The 25,724-nt window shown below is 37.3% G+C and overlaps 1 protein-coding gene across 1 annotated transcript in view; it reads left to right on the forward strand.

The window, feature by feature from the left end:
• Positions 1 to 24,551, forward strand: part of RAB14 (RAB14, member RAS oncogene family) — a 25,351-nt gene extending 800 nt beyond the window's left edge. Inside the window, exons 2-8 of the mRNA XM_007451480.1 lie at positions 9,246 to 9,304; positions 10,433 to 10,486; positions 11,992 to 12,169; positions 17,318 to 17,384; positions 20,806 to 20,893; positions 21,243 to 21,273; positions 22,263 to 24,551. Coding sequence (XP_007451542.1) covers positions 9,253 to 9,304; positions 10,433 to 10,486; positions 11,992 to 12,169; positions 17,318 to 17,384; positions 20,806 to 20,893; positions 21,243 to 21,273; positions 22,263 to 22,440 — 648 coding nt within the window. The 5' untranslated portion in view covers positions 9,246 to 9,252 and the 3' untranslated portion in view covers positions 22,441 to 24,551. The remainder of the gene's footprint in view (positions 1 to 9,245; positions 9,305 to 10,432; positions 10,487 to 11,991; positions 12,170 to 17,317; positions 17,385 to 20,805; positions 20,894 to 21,242; positions 21,274 to 22,262) is intronic.
• The last annotated feature ends 1,173 nt before the right edge of the window (positions 24,552 to 25,724 follow it).

The raw sequence follows: 25,724 nt of genomic DNA on the forward strand, positions 1-25,724 counted from the left end.
CCCGCCTCCTCAGCAGGCCTCCCGCGGGCCCCGTCTCCTTGCCGCCGCTCTCGGCGGCCGCCGACCTCCCTCGCCGGGTTTGTCCATGCGGGCCGCGCCGCTCTGCAGCTCACGAGCCCCGGACGTGGCGTTCCCCGGCCCATAGGCCGCGTCCGGCCCCGAGCACAAAAGGCAGCAGCCCGCAGCCCCGCTGGCCTCTTGGACCGTCTCCGGCGTCCTTGTCGATGTGGGTAGACTCTCTTGGACTCGGGCTGGGCAGGGGTCTGGGCGTCCGAGGTTCTGGTTTGGGTGAAGCCCTGTAAGGTCTGTGACATCCTCTAAGGCCCCGATGCTAGCTAGCATCTAGAAATAACGAAGACAAAAAGTTTTGGCTTTTCTAGAATTTAAGAAAAGAAGGCGGAAGAAGCGTGTTTCGGTGGTTTGCACTTTACCGTGTGCCAGACCCAGATTTAGGTGTCTTCCAACAGGTTTATCTTGCTTCATGGGGCCCTGGGGGGTAAGTAGAGTGTCTCCATCTCCCAAGTGAGGAAACTGAGGCTTGAAGGTGTGATGTGGCTGGTTAATGATGGTACAGGCAAACTCAGGTTAGGCCAGGGTTACAGACAGGACCATTTAAAATGTAGCTACAGCTTAATTCCTTTTTTGCTATGTTTGCATTTGGGTAACAGCTGATTACTCCTTTAGAACCCAGAGTCTGTCGTGTCGGCCACTACACTGCCAGTCCTCATTTTCACCACCCCAGAGGAGAGATGGCAAGATTTCCATTTTATATTTGAAGGAGAAGCTGGGTTTCGCAGAGAGCAAATGCTTTCCTGGTGGTCCCACACAGCAAGTGTCAGAGTCCAGATTGGGACTCTTGCAAAGTTTACCGCTCGGTTCCATTACTGTCACAACTGCCTTTTATTTAGGTGTGGTTATCAAGGACAAATGTGACCTTGCGATAACCCAGCTCCCACTTGCCCACCACCCAAGACTTCCCCAAATGTTTCTTCAGATTTCTGATTACACCCATTTACTTGGTCATGCCTTTGAGACATGTAGTGGTTAGGAGTTTGGAGGGTTCCCACGCCTGTACTGCCACTTCCTAGTTAAGTGACATTAAGCAAGTAACTTAACTTCTCAGACTAAGTGTTCTTATCTGTTCACGGGATAACTGTACCTACAATTTAGAGTTGTTGTGAAGATTAAATGGGGTTTAAAACCCTTAGCACATTGCTTGGAATATGGTAAGTGCCCCGTTGTCTCTAACAGTGCCAAGCATGTAGTGGGTGTTTAATATTTGTTGATTGAGAGGAGCATGGCTTTAGAGAGCTGTAGAGTTAGACCTGGGCCTTAATCTTAGCTTTCCCTTTAGTAGTATATGACCATTGGTATATCTCCTCTCTGAGCTGGTTTCCTTATCTGTAAAATGAGTTAGTTTTTAGATTAGAGATTGCTTATAAAGTAGCTGGCATATAATAGGCACTCAGTAAATGGCAGTTATTGTAAAGAAGTAAAACCTTTAGATATTAATAACCTAAAAAATTCCTTGGAATTAAAGCTACATTTTGAAAAGATTTTGTTTTTTATATTTCATGTTACACTTTATAGTTGTTGCATACTTCAGCTGTGCAACAGAATGTGAAGTGTTTTTACAACTGATTATTAGTCTTAAATGTCTTTGCATAATCTCAGTAAGATATTGTACAATTAGAGGAAACTTTGGGTTAAGGCAAATAAGATATTTTAAAACTAGGGCTATTGAGAGATGTTTCATTTTTTAAAAAAAGCTTGAAACATTTTTGTGATTAAAAATGCTGGGCATGCCGGGAGTCAGCAATGCACATATAGAGGTGTCAAAGATACTATTATTTTAAGAAACTATTTTTTCTAGACAATTTTAAACATACACAAAGTAGAGTAGTATACTGAGCCTTCATATATCCATCAGCCAGTGTCATCAGTGATCAGTCTCCTTTCATCTATATACACCTGTACCTCTCCACCAAATTATTTTTGTTGTTGTTGTTTTTTGTTGCTGTTTGATTTGATTTATATTTGATTTACAGTGCTGTGTTAGTTTTCTCTGTACAGCGAAGTGAATCATTTATACATATACATATATCCACTCTTTTAGATTCTTTTCTGTCTACCATATTATTTTGAAGGAAATCTCAGACATCATTTCATCAGTAAATTTTTCACTTATTGCTAATCCTTTTAACTAACGGTAAGTGCAGGGTTTTAGTTTTGTTTTGTTTTCCTCCTAAGTACTTTCCTTCTGTGGACAGAGGTACAACAGTAAAGTACTTTATTTCCTATTCACAGCGTGCTGTCATAATTAGGTGGAAACTTTTGTCTTTCTCGTGATACAAGAGAAATCTGTTTTTTTCTTATCACATTATTAATTTATATAAAAGTGTGACTTTAAATATCTTGTCAAAAGTGAGGTGATTTTTAGGGCTTCCCTGGTGGCGCAGTGCTTGAGAGTCCGCCTGCCGTTGCAGGAGACGCGGGTTCGTGCCCCGTTTCGGGAGGATCCCACATGCCGCGGAGCGGCTGGGCCCGTGAGCCATGGCCGCTGAGCCTGCGCGTCCGGAGCCTGTGCTCCGCAAATGGGAGAGGCCACAACAGTGAGAGGCCCGCATAACGCAAGAAAAAAAAAAAAAAAGTGAGGTGATTTTTAAAGTGCGTCTCAGAAATGAGCGGGTTATTTTCAGAGGTTGCATTAGTGTTGAGGAAAGGAAATTGAGCATACTTAGATTAGTTTAGTAGATTAACTCCCAAAGTTTTGTGTCCACTTAACTGACAAATCAAGTAGCATCACCATTTGGTGAGCTTATAAGCACACCAAAATGCTTCTCTTCTTGAGTTCCGTGAAGGGAGGGACCCCTTTATTTCATTACTGTATTGTAATGTATTTCATTACTGTATTGTATAATTTCATTACTGTATTGTCAAAGCCTAGCATAAGGCTTTGTGCCTAGTAGATAATTTAAAAATTTTTTTATATTGGAATCACAAACGCCGTTTATCCTCGCTCAGGTGTTTTTAATTTTAACTGTTTTTTTTTTCATGTAAAAAAACCACTTAATTTTAACAATAAGGATAAGCATTTAAATCACCTGGAATATTTTTATTCAGGGGGTAGCTTTTTTCCTGTGTTGTCTTGAATCAGTTACGTAAAAATTACACAGTAACATTTTATGTTCTAAGAGTGGAATAAAATAGCTGTGTAACAGTTGTGAAAGGATTAGTCAGACAAGTGCATAAGGTAACACAGCAAGGAGTCAAACCATAAGAAAATGAAAAAATACCCTCCATTATTGGGGTGTTTTCTGTTTGTGTGTTTCTTCTTTTTTTTTTTGTCTACGCCCCGGAGCTTTTGGGATCTTAGTACCCGAACTAAGGATTGAACCTGGACTCTCGGCTGTGAAAGCACAGAGTCCTAACCACTAGATTGCCAGGGAATTGTCCTGTTTTTTGAGTCTAATCACGAGTCACTTCATATGATGTTCCCCATATTATTGGTAAATGTGGAAGTAATGTTGGAAGTATTATGACTGGGATTTTTTGTTTGTTTGTTCTTGTTTTGTATTAGAATTATATATAAAAATGCTTAAAAAATATTTGTCTTTTTTTCTCTACTTTTAATATTTTAGAATATTACTAATGAATATAATACATGCTTATAGTGTACTCACAGGGATATATAAAGAAAGTTAATAATTTTCCCCTTTTTTCTCTCAATCTGTGTATTAATTTTTCACAGCTTGGTGTGTATCCTTCCATAGTATATGCATATAGGATTGAGTGTGTATGTGTTCAAAAATGGGATATGCTATCATAAAACTCTGCAGCATGCTCTTTTTCACTTAAAATTATGGATATATTTCCAGGTTAATACTTATATCTAAATGGTTTTTAAACTAGATTTATATTATTTCACAGTACAGATGTACTTTAGTCATTTCCCTGTTGACGAGTGTGTAGATTGTTTCCAGTTTTTTGCTGTAAAAATGCTGCATTAAATGCACTTGCACCTGTAAATTATGGACTGATGCTTTTGTTTCTGTAGACTACTTTTTAAAAAATAAATTTATTTATTTTTATTTTTGGCTGTGTTGGGTCTTCGTTGCTGTGCGCGGGCTTTCTCTAGTTGCGGTGAGCGGGGGCTACTCTTTGTTGCAATGCTCAGGCTTCTCATTGTCGTGGCTTCTCTTGTGGAGCACGGACTCTAGGCGAGCAAGCTTCAGTAGTTGTGGCATGTGGGCTCAGTAGCTGTGGCTTGCAGGCTCTAGAGCTCAGGCTCAGTAGTTGTGGCACGTGGGCTTAGTTGCTCCGCGGCATGTCGGATCTTCCTGGGCCAGGGCTCGAACCCGTGTCCCTTGCATTGGCAGGCAGATTCTTAACCACTGCACCAACAGGGAAGCCCTGTAGACTATTTCTAAGTGGGTTTCTTGGCCAAAGGGTGATTTGGGTTTTTAAGATACTAAAATATACTGATTACTTCCCCAAAATATTGTGACACTTCAGATTCCCACAAGTAGAGTATATGAAAGTGCCTACCTTCACATCTGTATCTGCACATTTCAAAACTAGTCACTTATATGTATAGTTTTATTTGGAAAGGTGTCTGACTCAGTATATGGAGACTATGTGATACTATTTTGGCCCAACAATGATTAGTGTTTAATGTGCATTTAGTAACTATTTAGATCTATATGTATTGGCCTGGAAATAGATCCATGATATTGTTAAGTGAAAAAAAGCACGCTGCAGTTTCATTCAGTAGCATACCCCATTTTAAATATATTTCTCACCTTAACAGTGGTATGTGTTTCATGTTCAGGAGATGAGGTTGAGAAATCCTTTGTTACAGCATCGTTAGGCAAAGTTAATATTTAAATGGGGCCACAGAATAATTATTAGTGTTTAATATGCATTTAGTAAACATTCTTCTTGACAACCAGGAAGTTTAGGACTAAATTTTACATGGACTGATAGTAAAACTGTTACCTTAACTTTGAGTATTAATTAACCTCCATCTTTCTCTGATTTTGATTTTTTGCTTTTATTTTATCAACCTACATATATATGTTTTTAATGAGCTACTTTATTTATTTATATTTTTGTGGTACGTGGGCCTCTCACTGTTGTGGCCTCTCCCGTTGCGGAGCACAGGCTCTGGACGCGCAGGCTCAGTGGCCATGGCTCACGGGCCCAGCCACTCCGTGGCATGTGGGATCTTCCTGGACTGGGGCATGAACCCGTGTCCCCTGCATCGGCAGGCGGACTCTCAACCACTGTGCCACCAGGGAAGCCCTAATGAGCTACTTTAGATAGAGAAAATCATGTTCTTTGGAGTCAGGTTTGGGTTCAGGTTCCAACTCTGCTATTTGCTAACTTTGTAAACCAGCCAAATCAGTGAATTTCCCCAAACCTCAGTTCCTTCAGTTTTTACGCGGGCATAATGGTAATGACTCTGCAGAGTTGTAAGACTTGAGTAAGAATTATACAAGACAATATAGGGAAAAGTAGTGCACATCCTCACATGGTTTACTCTCAACAAATGTTAGTTCCCTTCAGAAACTTTTTTGTAAATAGATATAATATGAATCGTTGTTACTAGTATTATCACTTATCCATATCTACAAATCCTGATCATAGTGCATCCTCTGAATGTAGTTATTTAATAACGCCTATTCAGAATATTAATATGAACCAAGTGAGTGAACTGAGAAAGATTTGTGTCCCAAAGTACCGCTGTTGGGTTTTATGGTGCATCTCAACTGTGGAGGAGGCCAAATAATATAGTGATTAAGAGAGGGTTTTCTGTAGGTTCAGTATAGACTTGACCATTTAGCTCTGTAACGTGAGCATATTACCTGTTGAGTCTTACCTGTGAAATGAGGATAATAGTCACCATTTTATATAAAGGTAGTAGTGAGGATTAAATGAAATAGCAGCATGTAAAGTATTCAGCACTTTGCCTGGCATATGTTAAGTGCCCAATAAATGGTAACTATAACAGTTGTGTTTGTTATTAGTTTACAGATTGTTCATCACATATTTAATGACTTGTCTGCTTCTTGTCTTTAAGAAAAAGGTGTTAAAGGAGATCTTATTTATATGTGAATTTTATTCAGATGATTTTTGTAGAACATGTAAGAAGGTGCATTTTAATCGCACCAATCACACATTTGCTGTGCACAAATTACAGGATATTACCAAGATTTTAAAATTAGTGGATATTGTAGTGTTGAGTGGACTCATGTTTTCAGAGTGTTTGAACTCGACCAATATTTCTTGCTCTCCCAATACCATTTTTTTTTTTCACTTTTTGAGTTCTCAAAGTAAGTAAAGCAGAAGCACACTTAAGTAATAGGGGAAAAACTTTTTTCTCCCTTCCAAAGCTAGTTAAAAATATATTCCTCACCTTAACATTTGTATGTTTCATGTTCAAGAAATGAGGTTGAGAAATCCTTAAAGCAGTATTAAGCATAATTAATAGTTAAAAGGTGCCACTTGAACATGGTTCTACTGCAAATACGTAGTTTTGAGTGAACGCTATCAATAAACTATGGGAGTCTATTTAAACCTAACTAGTATCTTACCTTAGAATAATAAAAAGAAGACTTGTTGTGTTAGTGGCTACAGTGCTAGATATTTTTGCTTTCCTATCTACTGTAATTAGTAAGTTTTAGTAGTTCTCCTTTAACTCTGCTTTTAGGATTTTTATTGTAATTTTTAAGAAACTTGACCAGAAAATTGTGTACTGAGGTGGAGACAGGGTGCCTGGTATTCAGTCTGAAATAGGGATCATTCTCTTCTATTTGGAAATAGTTTATACTAATTAATGCTTGGAAATTAAAAAAAATTCAAAATTAGTCATCTCAGTAGATATTTAATTAATTGATGCTTGTGTGATAATTAGCAAGTACACAAATTAGTACAACTAGAATTGGTTTATAATTTGATGATTAACCTTTAGAGCAATCCCAGTAGAAACTGGGATTGTTAGAGGCCATAGTTTTAACATAAAATGAAGGGAAGCAAAGTATGTACAGCTACAATGTTCAGTTAGAAGAGAGAAAAGAAATAGGAAAATCAGAAGAGGGAGAGCTTGAGAGTAACTATAATTTAAAGGTGACTAATTACCTTCCTACCTTCCCCCAAGTTTGAATAGGGAAAAAGAAGTTAAAAATGAATTGGATGAGAAGAACCTGAGAGAAATGCAGCCCAAGAAGAAATTAATAACCTTTAAATATCATTTTTATTGTGAGAGATTATTTTTTTCCTTGTCTTTAGGATCTGGTTCAGAGATGTAGTAAATAATACAGACCAGTTTGAGCCTCAGGACCAAGTTCATTCTTGTTTCTGGAAAAAGGGAATCAAATTAGTATGATGTTCAGAATCAGAGTTACTTTAACTAGGAACTCTTTCCTGAAAGAACTGGTTAAGGGAGTTTTCTGTGATGTGACTGATTATAAATGTGTTACATCATGTCCCACTTTTGTTGAATGTAGTTCATACAGCTAAGTGGGAAGACTATACTGTGTGAAATGATTATCTAATAATTTACTGTAATTGACAACTTCCTCATCCCTGGTAACAATAATTCACTTATTCTAAATATGTACTTTTTCTACAGGTTAAATTTTATTAGTTACTTAGAAATTTTATTTGAAATATGACGTACAGTAAGGTGTTAATTTCAGTAAATGAGTTTCCCCAGTCATACTAAATGCTGGCTTGTGTATGCAACAGTTGGCCAAAACAGTAAAATCCAGATTAAAAAAATACTGGAAATAAATTTTTTAAAAAATAGGGTTAAACCTTCATATTTATAAAGAATTTTTATCTTAAGCTTTTTGGCTACACCGTGTGGCTTGTGGGATCTTAGTTCCCCAACCAGGGATCGAATCCCGACCCTTGAGTGAAAGCGTGCAGTCCTAACCACTGGACCACCAGGGAATTCCCTGAAAACTGCTTTGAGAATAAATTTTTTTCTTTCAGTTTTATTGGGGAATAAAATTTATTGTAAGTTATTACCAGCATTAAAATTCACCTCTTCTTTCTCTAGCACCTAGCACAGTGTCTGACACATTCAAGGCATTTGTTTGAGTAAATTGGAGAGGTTTTTTTTAAGTTATTAAAAGTAGAAGAGGGGCTTCCCTGGTGGTGCAGTGGTTGGGAGTCCGTCTTCTGATGCAGGGGACATGGGTTCGTGCCCCGGTCAGGGAGGATCCCACATGCCGCGGGGTGGCTGGGCCCGTGGGCCATGGCTGCTGAGCCTGTGCATCCGGAGCCTGTGCTCCGTGATGGGAGGGGCCCCAGCAGTGAGAGGCCCGTGTACCGCAAAAAAAAAAAAAAAAAAAAAAAAAAAAAAAAAAAAAAAAAAAAAAAAAAAAAAAAAAAAAAAAAAAAAAAAAAGAAAGAAATTAGAATTCTTTAGGTTAAGTCTTCTCTGAGGGTAAGAAATGGGCTGTGATCTTTAAGAATACCTTCTAATAAACTTTCAAATTTTACAACCACAATATGCCATTATTTCTCTTAGCTCCTAGAATAATATATAGCAGGCATTTGGTATATTGTTAATCTTCAAATCCTATATTAGGTTGAGCTATATGAAATTGTCAATAATTGACTTTTTAAAAAAAATCTGTAAGAACAACAGTTTCATGTGGTTCTAATTCTGACATTTATTTGGTTTAGAAATAATATGATTACTCTTTCTTTGGATGCTATGCTAATTGATAATTTCAGGTAGAGTAAAAAGGTTATTTTGTGTTTATAAGTTGGTGGTTACTTTTTATAACATTCTGTTGTAAAGTCAAAGAGTTCCAAACAAATAGGTCATCAGTATTCACTTGATCAGTTAACAGGGATGGGGACCTTAATATTAAGGGGAGGAGGATTATTTATAATGATGATACTATTTAACTTAAATTTATAAAGATTTTCTTGTTTGAAAGTTTTCAGAGTAGCATTTCTTATTGGGTATTTCCTAAAGTGAAATATTGGAATTGTTTTTATATATGTTCTTATATTTCTGGGGATAATACATGAGAATGTTAAAGCATGTTCATCTAAGTGAATGTTTGCATTTGATCATTTTGGGAAATGCAGTTTTGCTCTGATATTGTAACCAACATTTTGTTTATAATCACTGTGCTTTATTTTATATATCTTTAAAGGATACACAGCTTGGGTGACTTGTGTATACTTTTTTTCTGAAGTAACACAGTTTTCTTTGTTTTTAGTGCCACAATGGCAACTGCACCGTACAACTACTCTTACATCTTTAAATATATTATTATTGGTAAGTTTATTTAACTTATACTCTTGTTCTCCAAAGAAAGTTAAAATGCAAAATACTTATATGCTAATACTTAATGTAGTACTCCAGAAGAAGTGAAGGATTTTCTTTCTCACTGCAAAATTAAAGCTCCTTTGATAAGGTTTATTTTTGTACCAATGATGTACCTTTTGCTTTGTGACCCTGGGTACTTCTGTAGTACAAAGCTGGGTACCTTTGAAGTGATGTTGGTTTTTCTTGAGGGCTACCTGAAAGTTTGTTAATACTGGTAATGAGATTAACTTCGTAGGAGTGCTGATACATCCAGAAATATCATGAAAGCTCTCAGAGCCCCCTGGATTCCAACAGTTGATAAAGATTCAGAGTAATTGTGTAAGATACATAAAATATAATGGAGGTTTTTCTCTTAATAGGTTTTTCTCTTAATAAGTTTTGAGATTTAGCTCAAATTAAGACAATGCTGTTTATCCAGATACAGTTTTAAGAGCACAGTTGAAAGTATACATATTATTCTGTTAATTCATATTAGAACAGTTTGGTTTAATGCTGAGCTTATGTGACTGTATTGTAATGTTTCCTTCATCAAAGGCTAAATTGCTGTTAGTACAGTTAGAGATGATATCTCTTCTGTTATGATGTTCATGTGATGTACATTCTTTTGTGGAATTGTACAAGAAATACGAGATAAGATGGGATCTAGTGAATCAAGCTTCTCAAACTTATTATTTCTACTTGTTATATGCTGCCCTTTTGGTCACTCCTAGGAGTTTCTGGCTTTTTTGCATGGGTTAAGGGAAAAAAACAAAAAAAAGTTGAAATAGTTCAAAGTAAAAAATACTATGTTTCTCTGTTAAAAAGCTTTTGCCAGCTGGTGTCTATTTATTAACATAATTCATAACCAAATTCTGTCACTGGTGAAGGTTGGGAATATTCAATTTATATATCACAGTGAAAACTGACCTTTAGGATCTTTTGAACTCGTTATAAATTATGGAAATAAAACTTTTTTAAGTGCCCCAGAAGTTTGTGATGTGAATTGGTAAAAGGGGTATAGCAATCATTGAAGAGTATAAAATTATGAGTATAAAATTGAGAAATATAATTACCACTTGAAACTTTTTTTTTAAACAGGGGACATGGGAGTAGGAAAATCTTGCTTGCTTCATCAATTTACAGAAAAAAAGTGTAAGTTCAATATGTAAGATAAAACATTAGTAAATTCTTTATTGTCACATGACACTTATTTTCAGTGTACTCTATGCAATTAAATATAACCTTTCCCTATATATGCACTTCTGTCTTTAGGAAGTGATTTTTTTTTTTAAATAGGTGCAGACAAAATGAAATATACCTGTATGTATAGAGTGTTGACTTTTTATGCCATAAATAACTTGATTGAGTTGTTTAGATTTTTTTGATGATATAAACTTAAATTTTAAAAATGTATACTATAAAAAATAAAAAAATATTACAGTGTCAAATTTAAGTAATCTTTTTCTTGTTCTCTGACTTTCCATTATAGAAATTATCTTATTGGGGGAAATTTGCTCATATATCATTTGCTAATAACTAAATAATAACAGATTGGAAATATTTAAGGTGGAATTCTTTCTACATTCATGACTGGTTGATTAAGATTCAAAGTGTACTACTCTATCTTGGGTGGTAGGGGAAGGGGGCATTTTATTTTATGTAACCGATAGGCTAAATATAGTTGAAATTGTTTCCAGTAGTTGAAATCATTTCTATGGCATTTTCTTTTTCCTATGGTATTTTTTGGCTTAATGTAACATTTTATGAAGTGTCCAGCAGTCTGTGTGTACTGTAGAAGAGAATAATAGTAGGTTTAGGTTTTTAGTGGCCTAATTATAAGGAAAGGACTAATAAAATTGTTCTGTTGGATTAGACATATATAACTTGACAATATATAATTATAAATATATATTAAACATGGTGACTTTGAGATATTGATAACATTTTGCAAGATAAATATTTGTTTGACTAAAAACTAGAGTCCTAAAACCATTGATTGATTTGTTGTATGTAAGAATTGTCAGAAGGCTAAATAGTATAATGTTGGTATTATGAGGAGTTTATGAAAATCTTTATTTTTCTTTAGCAGATTCTTATAGTCCAAAGGTCAGCAAACAGTAACCTGTGGGCCAAATCCAGTCACTGGCTGTTTTTAGAAATAAAGTTTTATTGGAATGCAACCATGCCCTTTTTTTACGTATTGTCTATGGCTGCTCTTGTGCTTCAGCAGAATGCAGTCTTGTGACAGAGATTTTTTGGCCTACAGAACTTAAAATATTTATTACTTGGTTCTTTTTTTTTTTGGCTGCACGGCGCGGCATGCGGGATCTTCCCTGGCATGTAGGATCTTCTCCGACCAGGGATCGAACCCTCACCCCCTGCGGTGGAAGCACGGAGTCTTAACCAGTGGACTTCCAGGGAAGTCTTATTATTTGGTTCTTTACAGAAGTTTGCTGACCCTTGTTCCAATCACATCTCTGTGATTCCTTACTTCTGGGTTTTTGCTAATTTTTTTTTTTTAGTGCAAGCTTTAGTCTGTTATTATAGCCTATAAGCATTAGTAAGTCATTTGATTTACTAGTGGATTATTTTCCCACTGGTCTTAATTTGAAGATTTCTGCAAGTTGGAATGTTATATTTCTTTTCCTCCCTAACAGTTATGGCTGACTGTCCTCATACAATTGGTGTTGAATTTGGTACAAGAATAATTGAAGTTAGTGGCCAAAAAATCAAACTGCAGATTTGGGATACAGCAGGACAGGAGAGGTTTAGGGCTGTCACACGAAGCTACTACAGAGGAGCTGCGGGAGCACTTATGGTGTATGATATCACTAGGTAAGAGATGAATAATTTTCAACCTTCATACTTGAAAAAAGAAATCTATTTTAGGCAGTGTGGTTTCTTTTTTTATTGATTTAGGCATTCTATAGTTTGTAATTGCGTGTCTGTAAATGAGCTTATTTGGGTTTTATGGATTTTTCTCTAAATTGCTGTGTGTAATACTTGATATAACATGTTGATTTCCCTTTCTGAAAGTGAGTATGACTGAAGAAAAACTTCAGGAGATGCCGGTGGAGCAAGTGAAAGAATACTGTTCTGAAAAGCAGTATCAGTTGAATTATTTGAGGTGAAATAATATTTTACACCACATATTTTCACTTCAGTAGAAAGCAAGCAGATCTTGAGGAGTTACTCTATTCAGCCTCTAGTTATTTATTTTTGGCTGCATTGGGTCTTTGTTGCCGCGCACGGGCTTTCTCTAGTTGCGGCGAGCAGGGGCTACTCTTTGTTGCAGTGCGCGGGCTTCTCATTGCAGAGGCTTATCTTCTTGTGGAGCACGGGCTCTAGGCGTGCGGGCTTCAGTAGTTGTGGCTTGCAGGCTCTATAGAGTGCAGGCTCAGTAGTTGTGGCGCACGGGCTTAGTTGCTCTGCGGCATGTGGGTCTTCCCGGACCAGGGATCGAATCCATCTCCCCTGTGTTGGCAGGCGGATTCTTAACCACTGCACCACCAGGGAAGTCCCCACACCTTTTCAAAATAAGGTCAAGCAAGGAATTAAGTAGTTTTGCTAACCCACCATGGTAGATTATAAAAAGTTCTCATACTTGCATCTGAAGTATTTTATTGTTCATTTACTTAAATTCTTTTTTGCCCTAAAATGGATTGAAGTAGCTCCTGATACTTCATGTAGCAAAGATTAAATTTATTTCAACTCTGTTTCTGGAAACTCAAAGCAATTGACAGAAACTAACGAAACTGGATCCTAAATGTTTGACTTTGGAATACTGTGCCACCTCATTAAACTCTGTGCTGTTTATCTACTACTGTAAGCTAGAAAATGAACTGGATCACCTTTCATGTTAATGCAAAGTGCCAGTCTAAGTCAGTGTGACTCTTGTCTCACTTTTTGGGGGGGTAGGAATTGGTGAGTGGGACCAAGCGATAGGCTTTCAACTTATTTCCTTTTGGGAAATGCTTTATACTGTTTCCTCTTGAAGAGTCACATAAGCATATTACAGGACCTTGAGAAGTTCTGTAGTGAAGGAACTCTTTAAGTTTGTTTAATTTGGTGTTTTCTAAGGTTATTTTATTGAGGAACACCCTTTGGAAAATGCTGCCTTAGAATAAAAATAGTGGATGATTATAATTATAGTGCTTGAAGTCTTACTAAATTCTAGAATTTGGTGGTGTTGGGGCAAAACAGAGTGAAACAGCCTTAATGCTCTTCACTAGAGCCAGACAATTGGTAAATAGTTTTGTGGGAAGACTGTTAAAGAACCTGGCCATCTGTACAGACATCCTTTTATGAGGGATGCATTCCTGAAGACTTCGCATAATTGAAAGCTGCATTCATTATTATTATTTTTAAAAATTTATTTATTTTTGGCTGCATTGGGTCTTCGTTGCTGCATGTGGGCTTCCTCTAGTTGTGGCGAGCAGGGGCTACTCTTCATTGCGGTGTGCAGGCTTCTGTTTGTGGTGGCTTCTCTTTTTGCAGAGCATGGGCTCTAGGCGCATGGGCTTCAGTAGTTGTGGTGCACGGGGGATCTTCCTGGACCAGGGCTCGAACCTGTGTCCCCTGTGTTGGCAGGAGGATTCTTAACCACTGTGCCACCAGGGAAGCCCTGTGTTCATTATTAATAAAATTTAAATATGGTGATGTGTGCTTAAGTGTATCTACCTATAGTGTTGTAGTTTGTTTTGCTTTCTCTATGTGTTCTTTTTTTAATTCCAGTCTATTGAGATACAGTCAACATAGAAGATTGTATAAGTTTAAGATCATTTGATCCGTGTATATATTTTGCTTTTAAACCTAACTTTTAAGCATAGTAACTACTTTTGAGAAAATTTGTGTCTATTCAAGTCATCAAAAGTACTTTGCTGGAAACAGCCCAAATGCCCATCATCTGACAAATGGATAAACAAATGTGGTATATCCATATAGTGGAATATAATTCAGCCATTAAAAGGAAGGAAACATTGATACATTACTATAAAGTGGATGAACCTAGACAACATTTTACTAAGTGAAAGAAGCCAGATGCATACAGTCACATGTTGTACGATTCCATTTATATGAAATACCTGGAATAGGCCATTTCATAAAGACAGAAAGTGGATTGCCAGGGGATGAGGAGTAAGTGCTAGTGGGTACAGAGTTTCTTTTTAGGAGTGATGAAATGTTATAGAATTAGAGTGATGATCATGCCACAAATTTGTGAATATATAAAAAACCACTACATTGTATACTTTAACAGGATGAGCTTTGTGATGTTTGTTATATCCCGATAAAACTGTTACTGAAAAAAAACAGTACTTGAGGTTTTAGGTGGGTACTTTTCCTTGGTAAAGTGATACTTCACAGCAACATTGATGTGGCAGCTATGACACTGATTTTTTTCCCTTTTTTTTTCCCTTTTATTATTAATCATGGACATTTTGCAAACTTAAAAGTCTCTGCTTTAGAGTAATACTTTTTATTCTTAACATTAACACTTTAAAAAAAATTTATTTTTGGCTGCGTTGGGCGTTTGTTGCTGCACGGGGGCTTTCTCTAGTTGCGGCGAGCGGGGGCTACTCTTCGTTGCGGTGCACGGGTGTCTCATTGCGGTGGCTTCTCTTGTTGTAGAGCACGGGCTCTAGGTGCGTGGGCTTCAGTAATTGCAGCACATGGGCTCGGTAGTTTTGGCTCATGGGCTCTAGAGCACAGGCCCAGTAGTTGTGGCGCACGGGCTTAGTTACTCCGCGGCATGTGGGATCTTCCCAGACCAGGGCTCAAACCCGTGTCCCCTGCATTGTCAGGCACATTCTTGACCACTGTGCCACCAGGCAAGTCCATTAGCATTAACTTTTTTTTTTTTTTTTTTTGTGGTACGTGGGCCTCTCACTGTTGTGGCCTCTCCCGTTGTGGAGCACAGGCTCCAGACGCACAGGCTCAGCGGCCATGACTCACGGGCCTAGCCGCTCTGCAGCATGTGGGATCTTCCCGGACCGGGGCATGAACCTGTGTCCCCTGCATTGGCAGGCGACTCTCAACCACTGCGCCACCAGAGAAGCCCAGCATTAACTCTTGATTGTCACAGGGTACTTGCCTAAATTGACATCATAGTTTATCGTGGTAGTTTGTTTGATATATCATATCTAACATCACACCAAATTTAGGGATCTTTTAGCACCTTTTTTTTTTTTTTTTTAGCAGTAGTAACACCAGTTAATGCATATTTGGGTCAATATATAGAGAGATATTATATCTATAGATTTGAAAGTATGTTGGTGAATTTTAAATTAGTAATGAGACAGTTACCAAAAGCATTAGCAGAAGTTATGTACATGTAAATAATTTAGTATACGTGATCTTGATACCACTTACAAAGGATGTGTAGATTTTTCTGTTTACCGAAGTGTTGGCAGTTTGTAATTCACTCTTGCTGCCAGCTTTGACATTTTAAAATTGATCTAAATCAGTATAAATATTTTTGGACTTGTGTTGTATAAGGTTTTGTGCACAAAGCAAGATAGCTGTGTTGGGTAAAAGCAAGGTATGCTAGTACTGCAAGTATTAAAGAGTGATCCGGCTTGTGCTTTTTAAAAGAAAATTTATTTATTTATTTTTGGCTGCATTGGGTGTTCGTTGCTGCACATGGGCTTTCTCTAGTTGCAGCAAGCAGGGGCTACTCTTAGTTGTGGCGCGCAGGCTTCTCATTGCCGTGGCTTCTCATTGTGGAGCACAGGCTCTAGGCACGTGGGCTTCAGTAGTTGTGGCATGTGGGCTCAGTAGTTGTGGCCCATGGGCTTAGTTGCTCTGCGGCATGTGGGATCTTCCCGGACCAGGGCTCGAACCCGTGTCCCCTGCATTGGCAGGCAGATTCTTAAAACCACTGTGCCACCAGGGAAGTCCCAAGGCTTGTGCTTTTTAAGAATTATATTTGACCATTGTTTGCTTAGAAAATTTTAAAGCATTGGGAAAAAAGTTTTTATGTGACTTTTTTTTGACATTTAGGTGGTGATTTGTGTATAATGTAATATAGCACAGAAAAAAGAGAGTCTGAGTAAGAAATTCTTTTCACTTCTCACTGGGAAAGGATTAAATGTTTGGAATATCACATTTTATATGAGCACTGCCAGCTGGAGATCATGCAGTATATTCACAAGGCTAAACTCGAAACACTTCAAGGACACAGTGTGTGTACAGGGTTCTACACCCAGCTCTGAAATCATTAAAATCTTTATGGGCTTCTGTTTCCTCACCTGATAAATAAGTAAAAGATAGATTAATATTATGTGAGTCTGTAGAAGTCAGAAATATTTTTAAGCTACAAAATTTAAAAAATTTTTGACCTTTTTGGTAAAGTCTAATTAATAGTAATAGTATATACTCTGTATATTATTGTAAATTATTTGGATTTGTTTGTTATCTTAGATCCTACTTGGCTAGTGCAAAGGAACCTATGAGTTTTTAAACTCTTGGATTAGAGAAAATGGAGAAATAAGGCAGTCTGAATCCCCAAATGATTTAGCTGCTGGTTAATAAGAGTACAGAGTTAGGATAAACTCACTGTCTGATATACCTGGGGATTTCAGTTTCCAGTCAAATGTATTAAATGTCTTTTTAAAGCCAATTTTTAAAACTCTGAGTTTAGAATTGTTTTCCATCAGTTTTTTAAAGTTGTTCCTTGCTTGCTTATTGGTCTGTTTATGGATGTTCTTTTAAATGTAAAAAATTTACTCCTGACGTGTAAGTAATTAGCAAAGTTGCTGGCTATTGAGTTATTTATTTAAAAATAATAGGTTTTCCTAGATTTTTGAAAAGTATATGTTTGCATTCCACAGTTGTACTTTAGTGTAACAATCTAGTCAAATCAAAAATACTTCTTTAGGATCTGTTGATTAAAGTGTATATTTAAAATATTTGTTGAAGTTTCTTTTTTTTCTGTTGAAATGGCATCTGTGGCAGAGTCACAAATGTAAACTTTAATTTTTGCAGAAGAAGTACATATAATCACTTAAGCAGCTGGTTGACAGATGCAAGGAATCTCACCAATCCAAATACTGTAAGTTAAATGACATCTATTATACAGAAAACTTAAGATCTAAGTTGACCCAGAAAGGAAGGCCATTTGCTAAGTGGGCTTTTTTTGTATTTGGGTACTAAGAATGAGAGAATCTTTATTCTGAAATTAATTGAAGAAAAAACGTTCTTTTCAAATATGGATTATGCCAGGTTTTGCATCTTATACTTGTTTTTGTTCATGTTTGTGGTTAAAAAAAAAAAAAGAAAGTTATGAGTGGGGTGGTGATCTCATGTTAATTGGAGACTGAAATCTGAAACTATCACTTTAATCTGCATTAGTTTCAGAAAATATTACCATTAGAGGAAACTAGGCAAAATGTACTAGGGAATCTGTATTTCTTACAACTGCATGTAAGTCTCAATAAAATTTCAATTAAAAATAAAAAGAGTTCTGCATGCGTTAAAAAATTAGCCAGTCTGAGAAGATATTTATTTATTGAGATTTTCATAGCCACCATGCTAGACTCTGCAGTATACAAAAATGAATGTGGGTCCTTAGCCCATAAAAGGTTATAGTCTAGCAGGGAGATTACCTGTGGGTATACAGATAGCTATACTGAAAAGCAGAGTGGAATATGGGTTAGAAATAGAGTTACTGGTGTACTTCTTGGTGGTGGTGGTGAGGACCCAGTATGAGCAGTGCCATCTGGAGAAACCAGCTTTACAGAGGAGGTGTTGTTTGAGCTGGGACTTGAGGGGTAAAAAGGTTTCAGTAGATTCTGTTGAGGGTATTCCAGGAACAAGTGAGGAAAAGCACAGATCTGTGACTGACTCTGAGCTTTTTGAGAGTAAGGCCTGTGTCTCACTTAGCTTTGTACCCCAGCGCCTGGCAGTGGCCTGGTTTAGTAAATATGTAATCAGTGGTAAGGTTGGCTTTCATCAAGGAACAGCAATTTAATTATATTGATAGTCAGTTAACATGGTTTGCCTGTTATGCCAGGGACTGTGTCTGGAACTTTCCATTATCACACTAAATCCTCTGTAGGTATACATACAAATCTATAGATGAATGTTCATCAGCAGCTTTATTTGCAATAACCAAAAACTGGAAAACGACCTAGATGGCCATCAGCACGTAAATGGTGAAACAATCTGGTATGTCCATACTATGGAATACTCCCCAGCCATACAAAGGAATGAACTGTAGATAAATGCAGCACATTAGATAGATCTTGGGCATTGTGCTGAATGAAAAAAAGTCAGTCTCAAAAGATGACATACTGTATGATTCCATTTATATAAAACATTCTCAAAAAGACAAAATTATTGAGATGGAGAACAGATTTGTGGTTGTCAGGGGTTAGCGATGGGGGTGAAAGATGTTAGTGTGAGTTGACTATAAAGAGGGCAGCACAAAGCAGTTTCTTTGAAGTGATGGAACAGTTCTGTATCCTGATGGTGATGACACAAATCTATACCTGCAATAAAATTGCATAGAGCTATACACTCTCCAGAACCTGTAAAACTGGTGAAATCTGAGTATGGACTCTAGATTGTACCAATGTCAGTTTTCCTCATTTTGAGGGTATACAGTAAGTATGTAAGATGCTACTATTGGGGAAGCTTGGTGAAGAGTATGTAGGACCCCTCTACTCTTGTGTAAGCTTTTGTGGTTCTATAGTTATGTTCAGCTATTGGTAAAATATTAAAAACAGCAAGAAAACAACTTATTGTACAGGGTCCTTAGAGGAGTATAATAAAAAAATTAGCCGTGTCCTTCCTGCCTCATTTATGCCTCTTAAAATCTTACCAAATCTTTAGAAAAAAGAAAATCTCTTAAGGTCCAGTGCAAATGTTACATTTTCTGTAATGTTGCCTTTGATTTCTGTGTGGAAGTTAAATACTTTCTCATTTTGTTGGTGGTATATTTTGTACCTCTGTCTTGTTAGCATGCCACTTCATGCCTCCCTTTTCATGATGATGGGAAGCATTTTGGAAATTCTTAAGGAATGGAGAGCAGGCAGTGTTTCCATTAAGCAAACATTTCTTGCTTTGAGCACCTGTGTTGTAATGGCCCTGTACTACTAAGCCATCATGACTTGACCAACTTTGATATTTTTTGAAAAATTGATTTCCTTTTTTTAAGTATTATTGCCTTATTCTTTAAAAGACTAGTGGACTATATATGAAAACTTCTTTCTCTCCTCAGTGGGCACTTGTCCACACTGATTGAAGAATGCTCACTTGCTGAAGGTTTACATTCGGGTCAAGATGGCTATACTTCATGGACAGCATTTTTTGAAAGTAGGACAGCCAGGGCCTGAAATTTCACATGAAAAAAAGTTAATGGTGGAAATCCCTTTTAGTTGAAACCGTCCATTACTAAAGTATCTGTATTTGGATTACCACATCTGTTCTGAAGGGGAAAAGCGGGGATGGGGGGAGTTGCTGGTTGGTGTCAAAAAATACATAGGTAGAGACAGTTTATCCCCCAGCTCATTCCAGTAAAGGCTGAAGCCCTGTTTCCCAAGGCTGCACACGTTTTTCTTAGAGCTTTTCAGAGCAGCCTTTAACTTCACCCTAAACTTCACTGGTATAAATGACTCCAGAGTGGGTATAGGTGTATAATATTTTGCCTTGAATTTGAACCCACTGCATATATGTCCTCCCACCCCCAATGTCCTCTATCATGGATACACAGTCATTTGTTATCAGTTGCTACAAACTTAGTCCAGCCTAGGGATAGTGTAGGGGAGGACAGTATTTGGTGGTCACAGTTTGGGTTTTCTACCTGACTTCTGATGTCCGCCTACCACTGACTGAGTGACCTTTGACAAGTCCTTATTTGAGTATTAATTTCCTTACTTGTAGCCTGAGAAGTTGAACTGGTAGTTGTAAAGTTTTTTGAGGGTCCCAGGAACTTTTGAATCTGATGAAAGCCACAAACCTCTTCCAGGGAATGTCCTTGTTTACAGCATTTTGTGCTTAATTTCAGTATATTCACAGATACCCTGGAGCTTGTCCATGGACCCTTAGTAGTCTTACTCAGATAAATCATAATCTTTGGCCTAGACCAGATATGTTTCAGGCACACAAAAACAAAACACGACTGTTTTGTTTTTAAATGGCTTGAGAGCTGAGACTGGTTTTTACGTGTTTATAGGGTTGTTTTAAAAAAAGTCAAGAAAGAAGTATATGCAAAGCGACCACAAACCTGAAATATATACTTTTTGCCCTTCACAGAAAGTTTGTCAACCCCTGGCCTAGGTAATTGCTGACATCCCTCTTCATACTAATACCTTCATGATTCTGTAGTTCTGTCTGATGGATAATTGCTAGTATTTCGTTTCCTTTTTAGACCCACTTGTTTTTTCTTCAAGATTTTTAGATTTAAGAATTTTCATGTTTGATTTAAATGGTTTCTTTTGTTTTAAGATGTCTTTCTTTTGGTCACAAACTAGGTAATAATTCTCATAGGAAATAAAGCAGATTTGGAGGCACAGAGAGATGTTACATATGAAGAAGCCAAACAGTTTGCTGAAGAAAATGGTGGGTTTCTTTTAAGACTTTTAATGGCTTTTTTGGGTCACACATGGGAGAATTTCTAGGGATAGGTGGGATTTTGACAATGCAGATTATTTGACAGTTTTTTAAAAATGCAAACTGCTCAAATCTAAGAATGAGGAAATAACAAAATGTGTTTCTATTTGAGGGCAGTAGAGTTATTTAATGACAAATGTAAAGATTCCCTCCATCTCAAACTCATATAGTCTTTCATAAAATACTATAGAAGGAGTACTGAAAGCTGTTGGGAAACATTTATTCAGATGTTACTGAAGAGAGTATCCTTGTGAAAGTTAATTTGAAATATCCTTCATAGTCTGAATTTTATTTTTAGGCTTATTGTTCCTTGAAGCAAGTGCAAAAACGTAAGTATGGCTAAAATTAGTAGATCATTTTTAATTACATACAAATTTCTCAAAGTAGAACCATATATTAAAAAATGTATAATGTATATACATGTAATGTATAATATATAAATGTGTAATGCTTATGGCAGGGAAAACAGCAAACATCCCTTTGCTTCCTATTTCACATTTCAAAATAATGTTTTTTGTTACTTTCCCTAAAATATTATACCTTGCTTATACCCATTGGTAAGCCAGGTTAATAAATGAAATTGTGTTAACATTTCAGAAGTGTTTGACTTTTACAACCAAGGTTGAATTTGGCATCTCGGACTCAAGGTTGGTCAACCTGTTGATTTAATGCTTCTTCTTATAGTAAAAAGCATGACTTAAGGAAATATTCAATGTCTAAGAATAATCAGAAGCATAATTAACATTTTCTAATTGGTATTCCATGTTCATTATTGAACCCCAGGACTGCTGTCATAGTTCATTTATTAAGCCAAAAATTTCTTGCAGTGGTGAGAAGCTAGCCCCTTTTTGTTTAGCCTCATCTGTACTGTTAGTCCTAAGGGAGATGAACTCAAGTGTGAACATGGCTAAGCATGATAAGAACAGTACAGTTCATGCTTGGCTAATCAGACCATACAAATCCTGGAATACTGTTCTGCATATGTTTGGAGATGACTTCATTTCTATTTGGAATACCCACTATAATGGCCTGTCTTAATTATTGTTATATTAATATATAGCATTTTAATGATTAGAGCACATAGTTTCAAATAGGGTTTGTAGAAAGAGCTGTTCGTATTGTTTATATGCTTTCCACAGAAAATCTTTTCCCACGTTGTTCTCTTAGCTCAGTCTTCTGGTAGTCCCTTATTAGATGATAGTGGCTGAGTGGAAGACATCATGCCAGTTGACTAAAGGTTAGCAGAAGGTCAGTGTATAATGTCCTGTCTGTCGTAGAAAGCTGTGGTTCGCCAGTAAAGTTGTCGATTGCCTCTTAGGGGAGAGAACGTAGAAGATGCTTTCCTTGAGGCTGCCAAGAAAATCTATCAGAACATTCAGGATGGAAGCTTGGATCTGAATGCTGCCGAGTCTGGTGTACAACACAAACCTTCAGCCCCACAGGGAGGCCGGCTAACCAGTGAACCCCAACCCCAGAGAGAAGGCTGTGGCTGCTAGTGACCTCTTTGCTGTGGCTCTCATTTGACCTTTCACCTCTGTCTGTTGGAAGCAGTACTTTTTACTTGCTGCCTCATTGTCTTCTGTACATCTTACTGGGTTTAATTAAAAAGAAAAAACAACTCTGTTGTAAAAACAGTTTAACACAATACTAAACTGCTAAACGACTAGATGTAATCAGGTTATCAAAGGCAAGTAGAGTAATAAATCTCTTCTGCATGGTAAATCTAGACTTTTTTTCCCCCTTGATTGTCCTCGTGATAGGTATGTCACCAATACATGATTTAAACTGAGCACTGATGCTGGACTTGAGTTTTACCCCTCCCTCTTTTTGGCAAGGCTTTGTCTCATTGTACGGTTTAATTTCATGATATCTTAAGCCTTTCTTCCCATTTTTAACTGTTCAGGTATGTCTGTTATAACCCATAAGTTTATTGCTGTGAAATGACTTCTGATGATAGAGAAGGGGTCCTTTAAAGCCTTTTGTTTTTGTTGGATAAATTCCCTGTTGTGTGGGTGGCATTTTTCTTGAGGCGGTTTGCTTCTGTCTTAGCCTTGCACAGGGAGAATATCATTTATCTTTTCTCTTGTGCTTAATTAATAGCTTTATCCTTTTTTTTACACCATTTTATCTTTTTCTCTTTAGCAGAAAGTAAATATGTATAAAATTTGAAGGAACCGAACTAACAATACATTCTGTGTATATTATTTTAATGAAGAAAATAAATTGATTACTGGCATTGGAACAGTATAAAATACCAGTTTGTACAGTATGACCTGTATGTGACTATGTTACTCCCTTCCATTTCACATAAGGAAATAGACACATCTGCAGTTCACAGGATGTACTGGCTCCACCCTTCGGTGCTGGCAGTGTTTGGGGACATTATGCTGGAAGGAGCTCCTGGCGTGAGAGGATTAACACTAGTAGATTCTGTTCCATCTTTGCACTGTGGCTTACCTGCTGATTTTCTTAACTGTTCTTGTGCAATCAATAATGTGCTAACCTGCTTTTCTCTTTTTGTAACGTTTTGCATTACAGGCTGCATTTCTTGCCTTACTATATGGAAAAAGAAAAAAGACTGGGTTTATTATTGCACATTTTAAGCTTTTATACCTGTATCTTCTTGGAATGGTGAGATTCTAAACCAGACAGCCAGAACTGCAGGTCTGCTGTTAAGGGATTTTAAATTGTGCATTTTTAACACTACAGTGAAATAATCTAAGATATCCCCTGTGTTCTTAGTATGAGGGGCTATTTTATGTAATGTTGGCATAAATTGTTTTGTAAAGGGGAAAGTGTTTCTAACAGTGTTCCAGTATTTGTGCTGATACAAAGTAAGTTATTGCTTTGCACTAGGTGGTTTGGCCGCTGACAGAATACTGTATTGCAAGGGAAACAATCTTTTATTTCTTTAGAAATCAAACGTACGTTTTACCAAGTTCTTTACTTCTGTTGATTGATTTCTAATTGAGTTTATGGTTCAGGCTGGGAACTGAGAAGTTATTTGAAGTAGGATAGGTAAACCTCAGTATATTATATACAACGCACTCTCAGCTCAACTGTTGTGTTTAAAATACACATTTTAAATCCCTATTTACAGACACTAAGGTAAAAAATACAGCTTTCTGGGTTGTAAACATGTGGTAGTACCAGAGTATTGTATAGTCAGTGTTAAATAAAAGCCAAAACTGGAATGTGCAGAAAATAGGATTTGGTTAATTTGTGGACTCACCTTTCTGTCTTTAACTTTTTAAAAAACAAGATACCTGGAGTAGATCAGTGTATTCTGTTAAAAGACTTAACAGTGATCCATTTTGCTTACACTGTTGCATCACAAGGGACTTGCCCAGGGACCATGACCTGCTGGTGTGTGTATATATTTACAAAAACAAAACAAACCACCCATTGGGATATAAGGTAGCAATCACAAACGAAAGACTGCGGCTTGTTTAGGTGCAGTACACTGATTTCCCAGTTAGTTCCAGTGGGTCTTAACTGTTTTTGTGGCAGGAGTTATTCAGACTGCTGTACTCTTCATTTGATGTAACAAAATGCTGTTAATCTAAATATTTGTAAATAAAGTACCTGTATCTAGATTAAATTAAAATTGTTTGCATTATTTTCTGAATTATAACAGGATTTCATATTTTCTTCAGGCAGTTATTTGGCATAAGTCGCCAGTTTTTATTTCAGAATTGTCCTTTTTGTTTAAGAAGAAAAGTCTACATAAGTAGCGTATAAATCCACATCACCCAGTAATTGAGCTAGTCTTATCCTTGTGTGTAGATCACACTTGCAGTGTTTTTCAACCTTTTTCAGTGTGAGATCAGCACGTTTGGTGGCTGATAGTGTTCTCCATTGACTGTACTTGGGGCCAAATTCTGTTATTTGCATGTGTCATCCCCTATAATAAACTTGGGTGCTCAAAAATAGAGAAGCAAATTGTCATACTGTAATATCTGTGTGCCAGACACTGGGCAAGTACACTTTGGAGAGAATGTGAAATTCTTTTAATTTTTAATCCATGGAGAGCTTACTACTTGTGTGGTCACCTGCTTTTCTGGGTTACTCGTTGCCCTTTTGCACCTATGAGGCCCTCCTGATTAGTAATTGGTGCTCAGTACTCTACGCGTTAGACATTCCAGTATGACGTTCAAGTATTTTTCATGGACAATAAAGTGTTTGATGCGGTAACTTTGATTTTTTTTTTTTTTTTTTTTTTTGGCGGGGGTGGGGGTTGGTGGTGTTTTCATAATACTAGTTAGAGTAGTAAAGTTTCTTTGGAAAGATGTCTTTTGGAACCGGGTGTTTGTTTGGCTTTACACGTTAATTACCTAATTCCAGAAGACTATAGTTTTGGGAAATACTTGCCCACACATTTTTTTCTTTTTTTGCGGTGCGCGGGCCTCTCACTGTTGTGGCCTCTCCCATTGCGGAGCACAGGCTCCAGATGCGCAGGCTCAGCGCCCATGGCTCACGGGCCCAGCCACTCCGAGGCACGTGGGATCCTCCCACCGGGCACGAACCCATGTCCCCTGCATCGGCAGGTGGTATCTCAACCACTGCGCCACCAGGGAAGCCCCGCCTACGCATGTTTTAAGTGTTCTCTTTTCTTATAAATGTGTGGCTCAATTCACTCCCCTTAACAGAAGACCAAATGATTCCTGTTCATGTGGGAATATAGAGAGGGTTCATGTGGCAGTTTAGAAAGAAAATATTTTACCCTCATTCAGCACATGGACAGACCAGGAAACTGCGTCCTTGAAGGATTTCAGTAATT

The sequence above is a fragment of the Lipotes vexillifer genome, unplaced genomic scaffold, assembly GCF_000442215.2.
Source record: "Lipotes vexillifer unplaced genomic scaffold, Lipotes_vexillifer_v1.1 scaffold588, whole genome shotgun sequence".
NCBI classification, from domain to species: domain Eukaryota; kingdom Metazoa; phylum Chordata; class Mammalia; order Artiodactyla; family Lipotidae; genus Lipotes; species Lipotes vexillifer.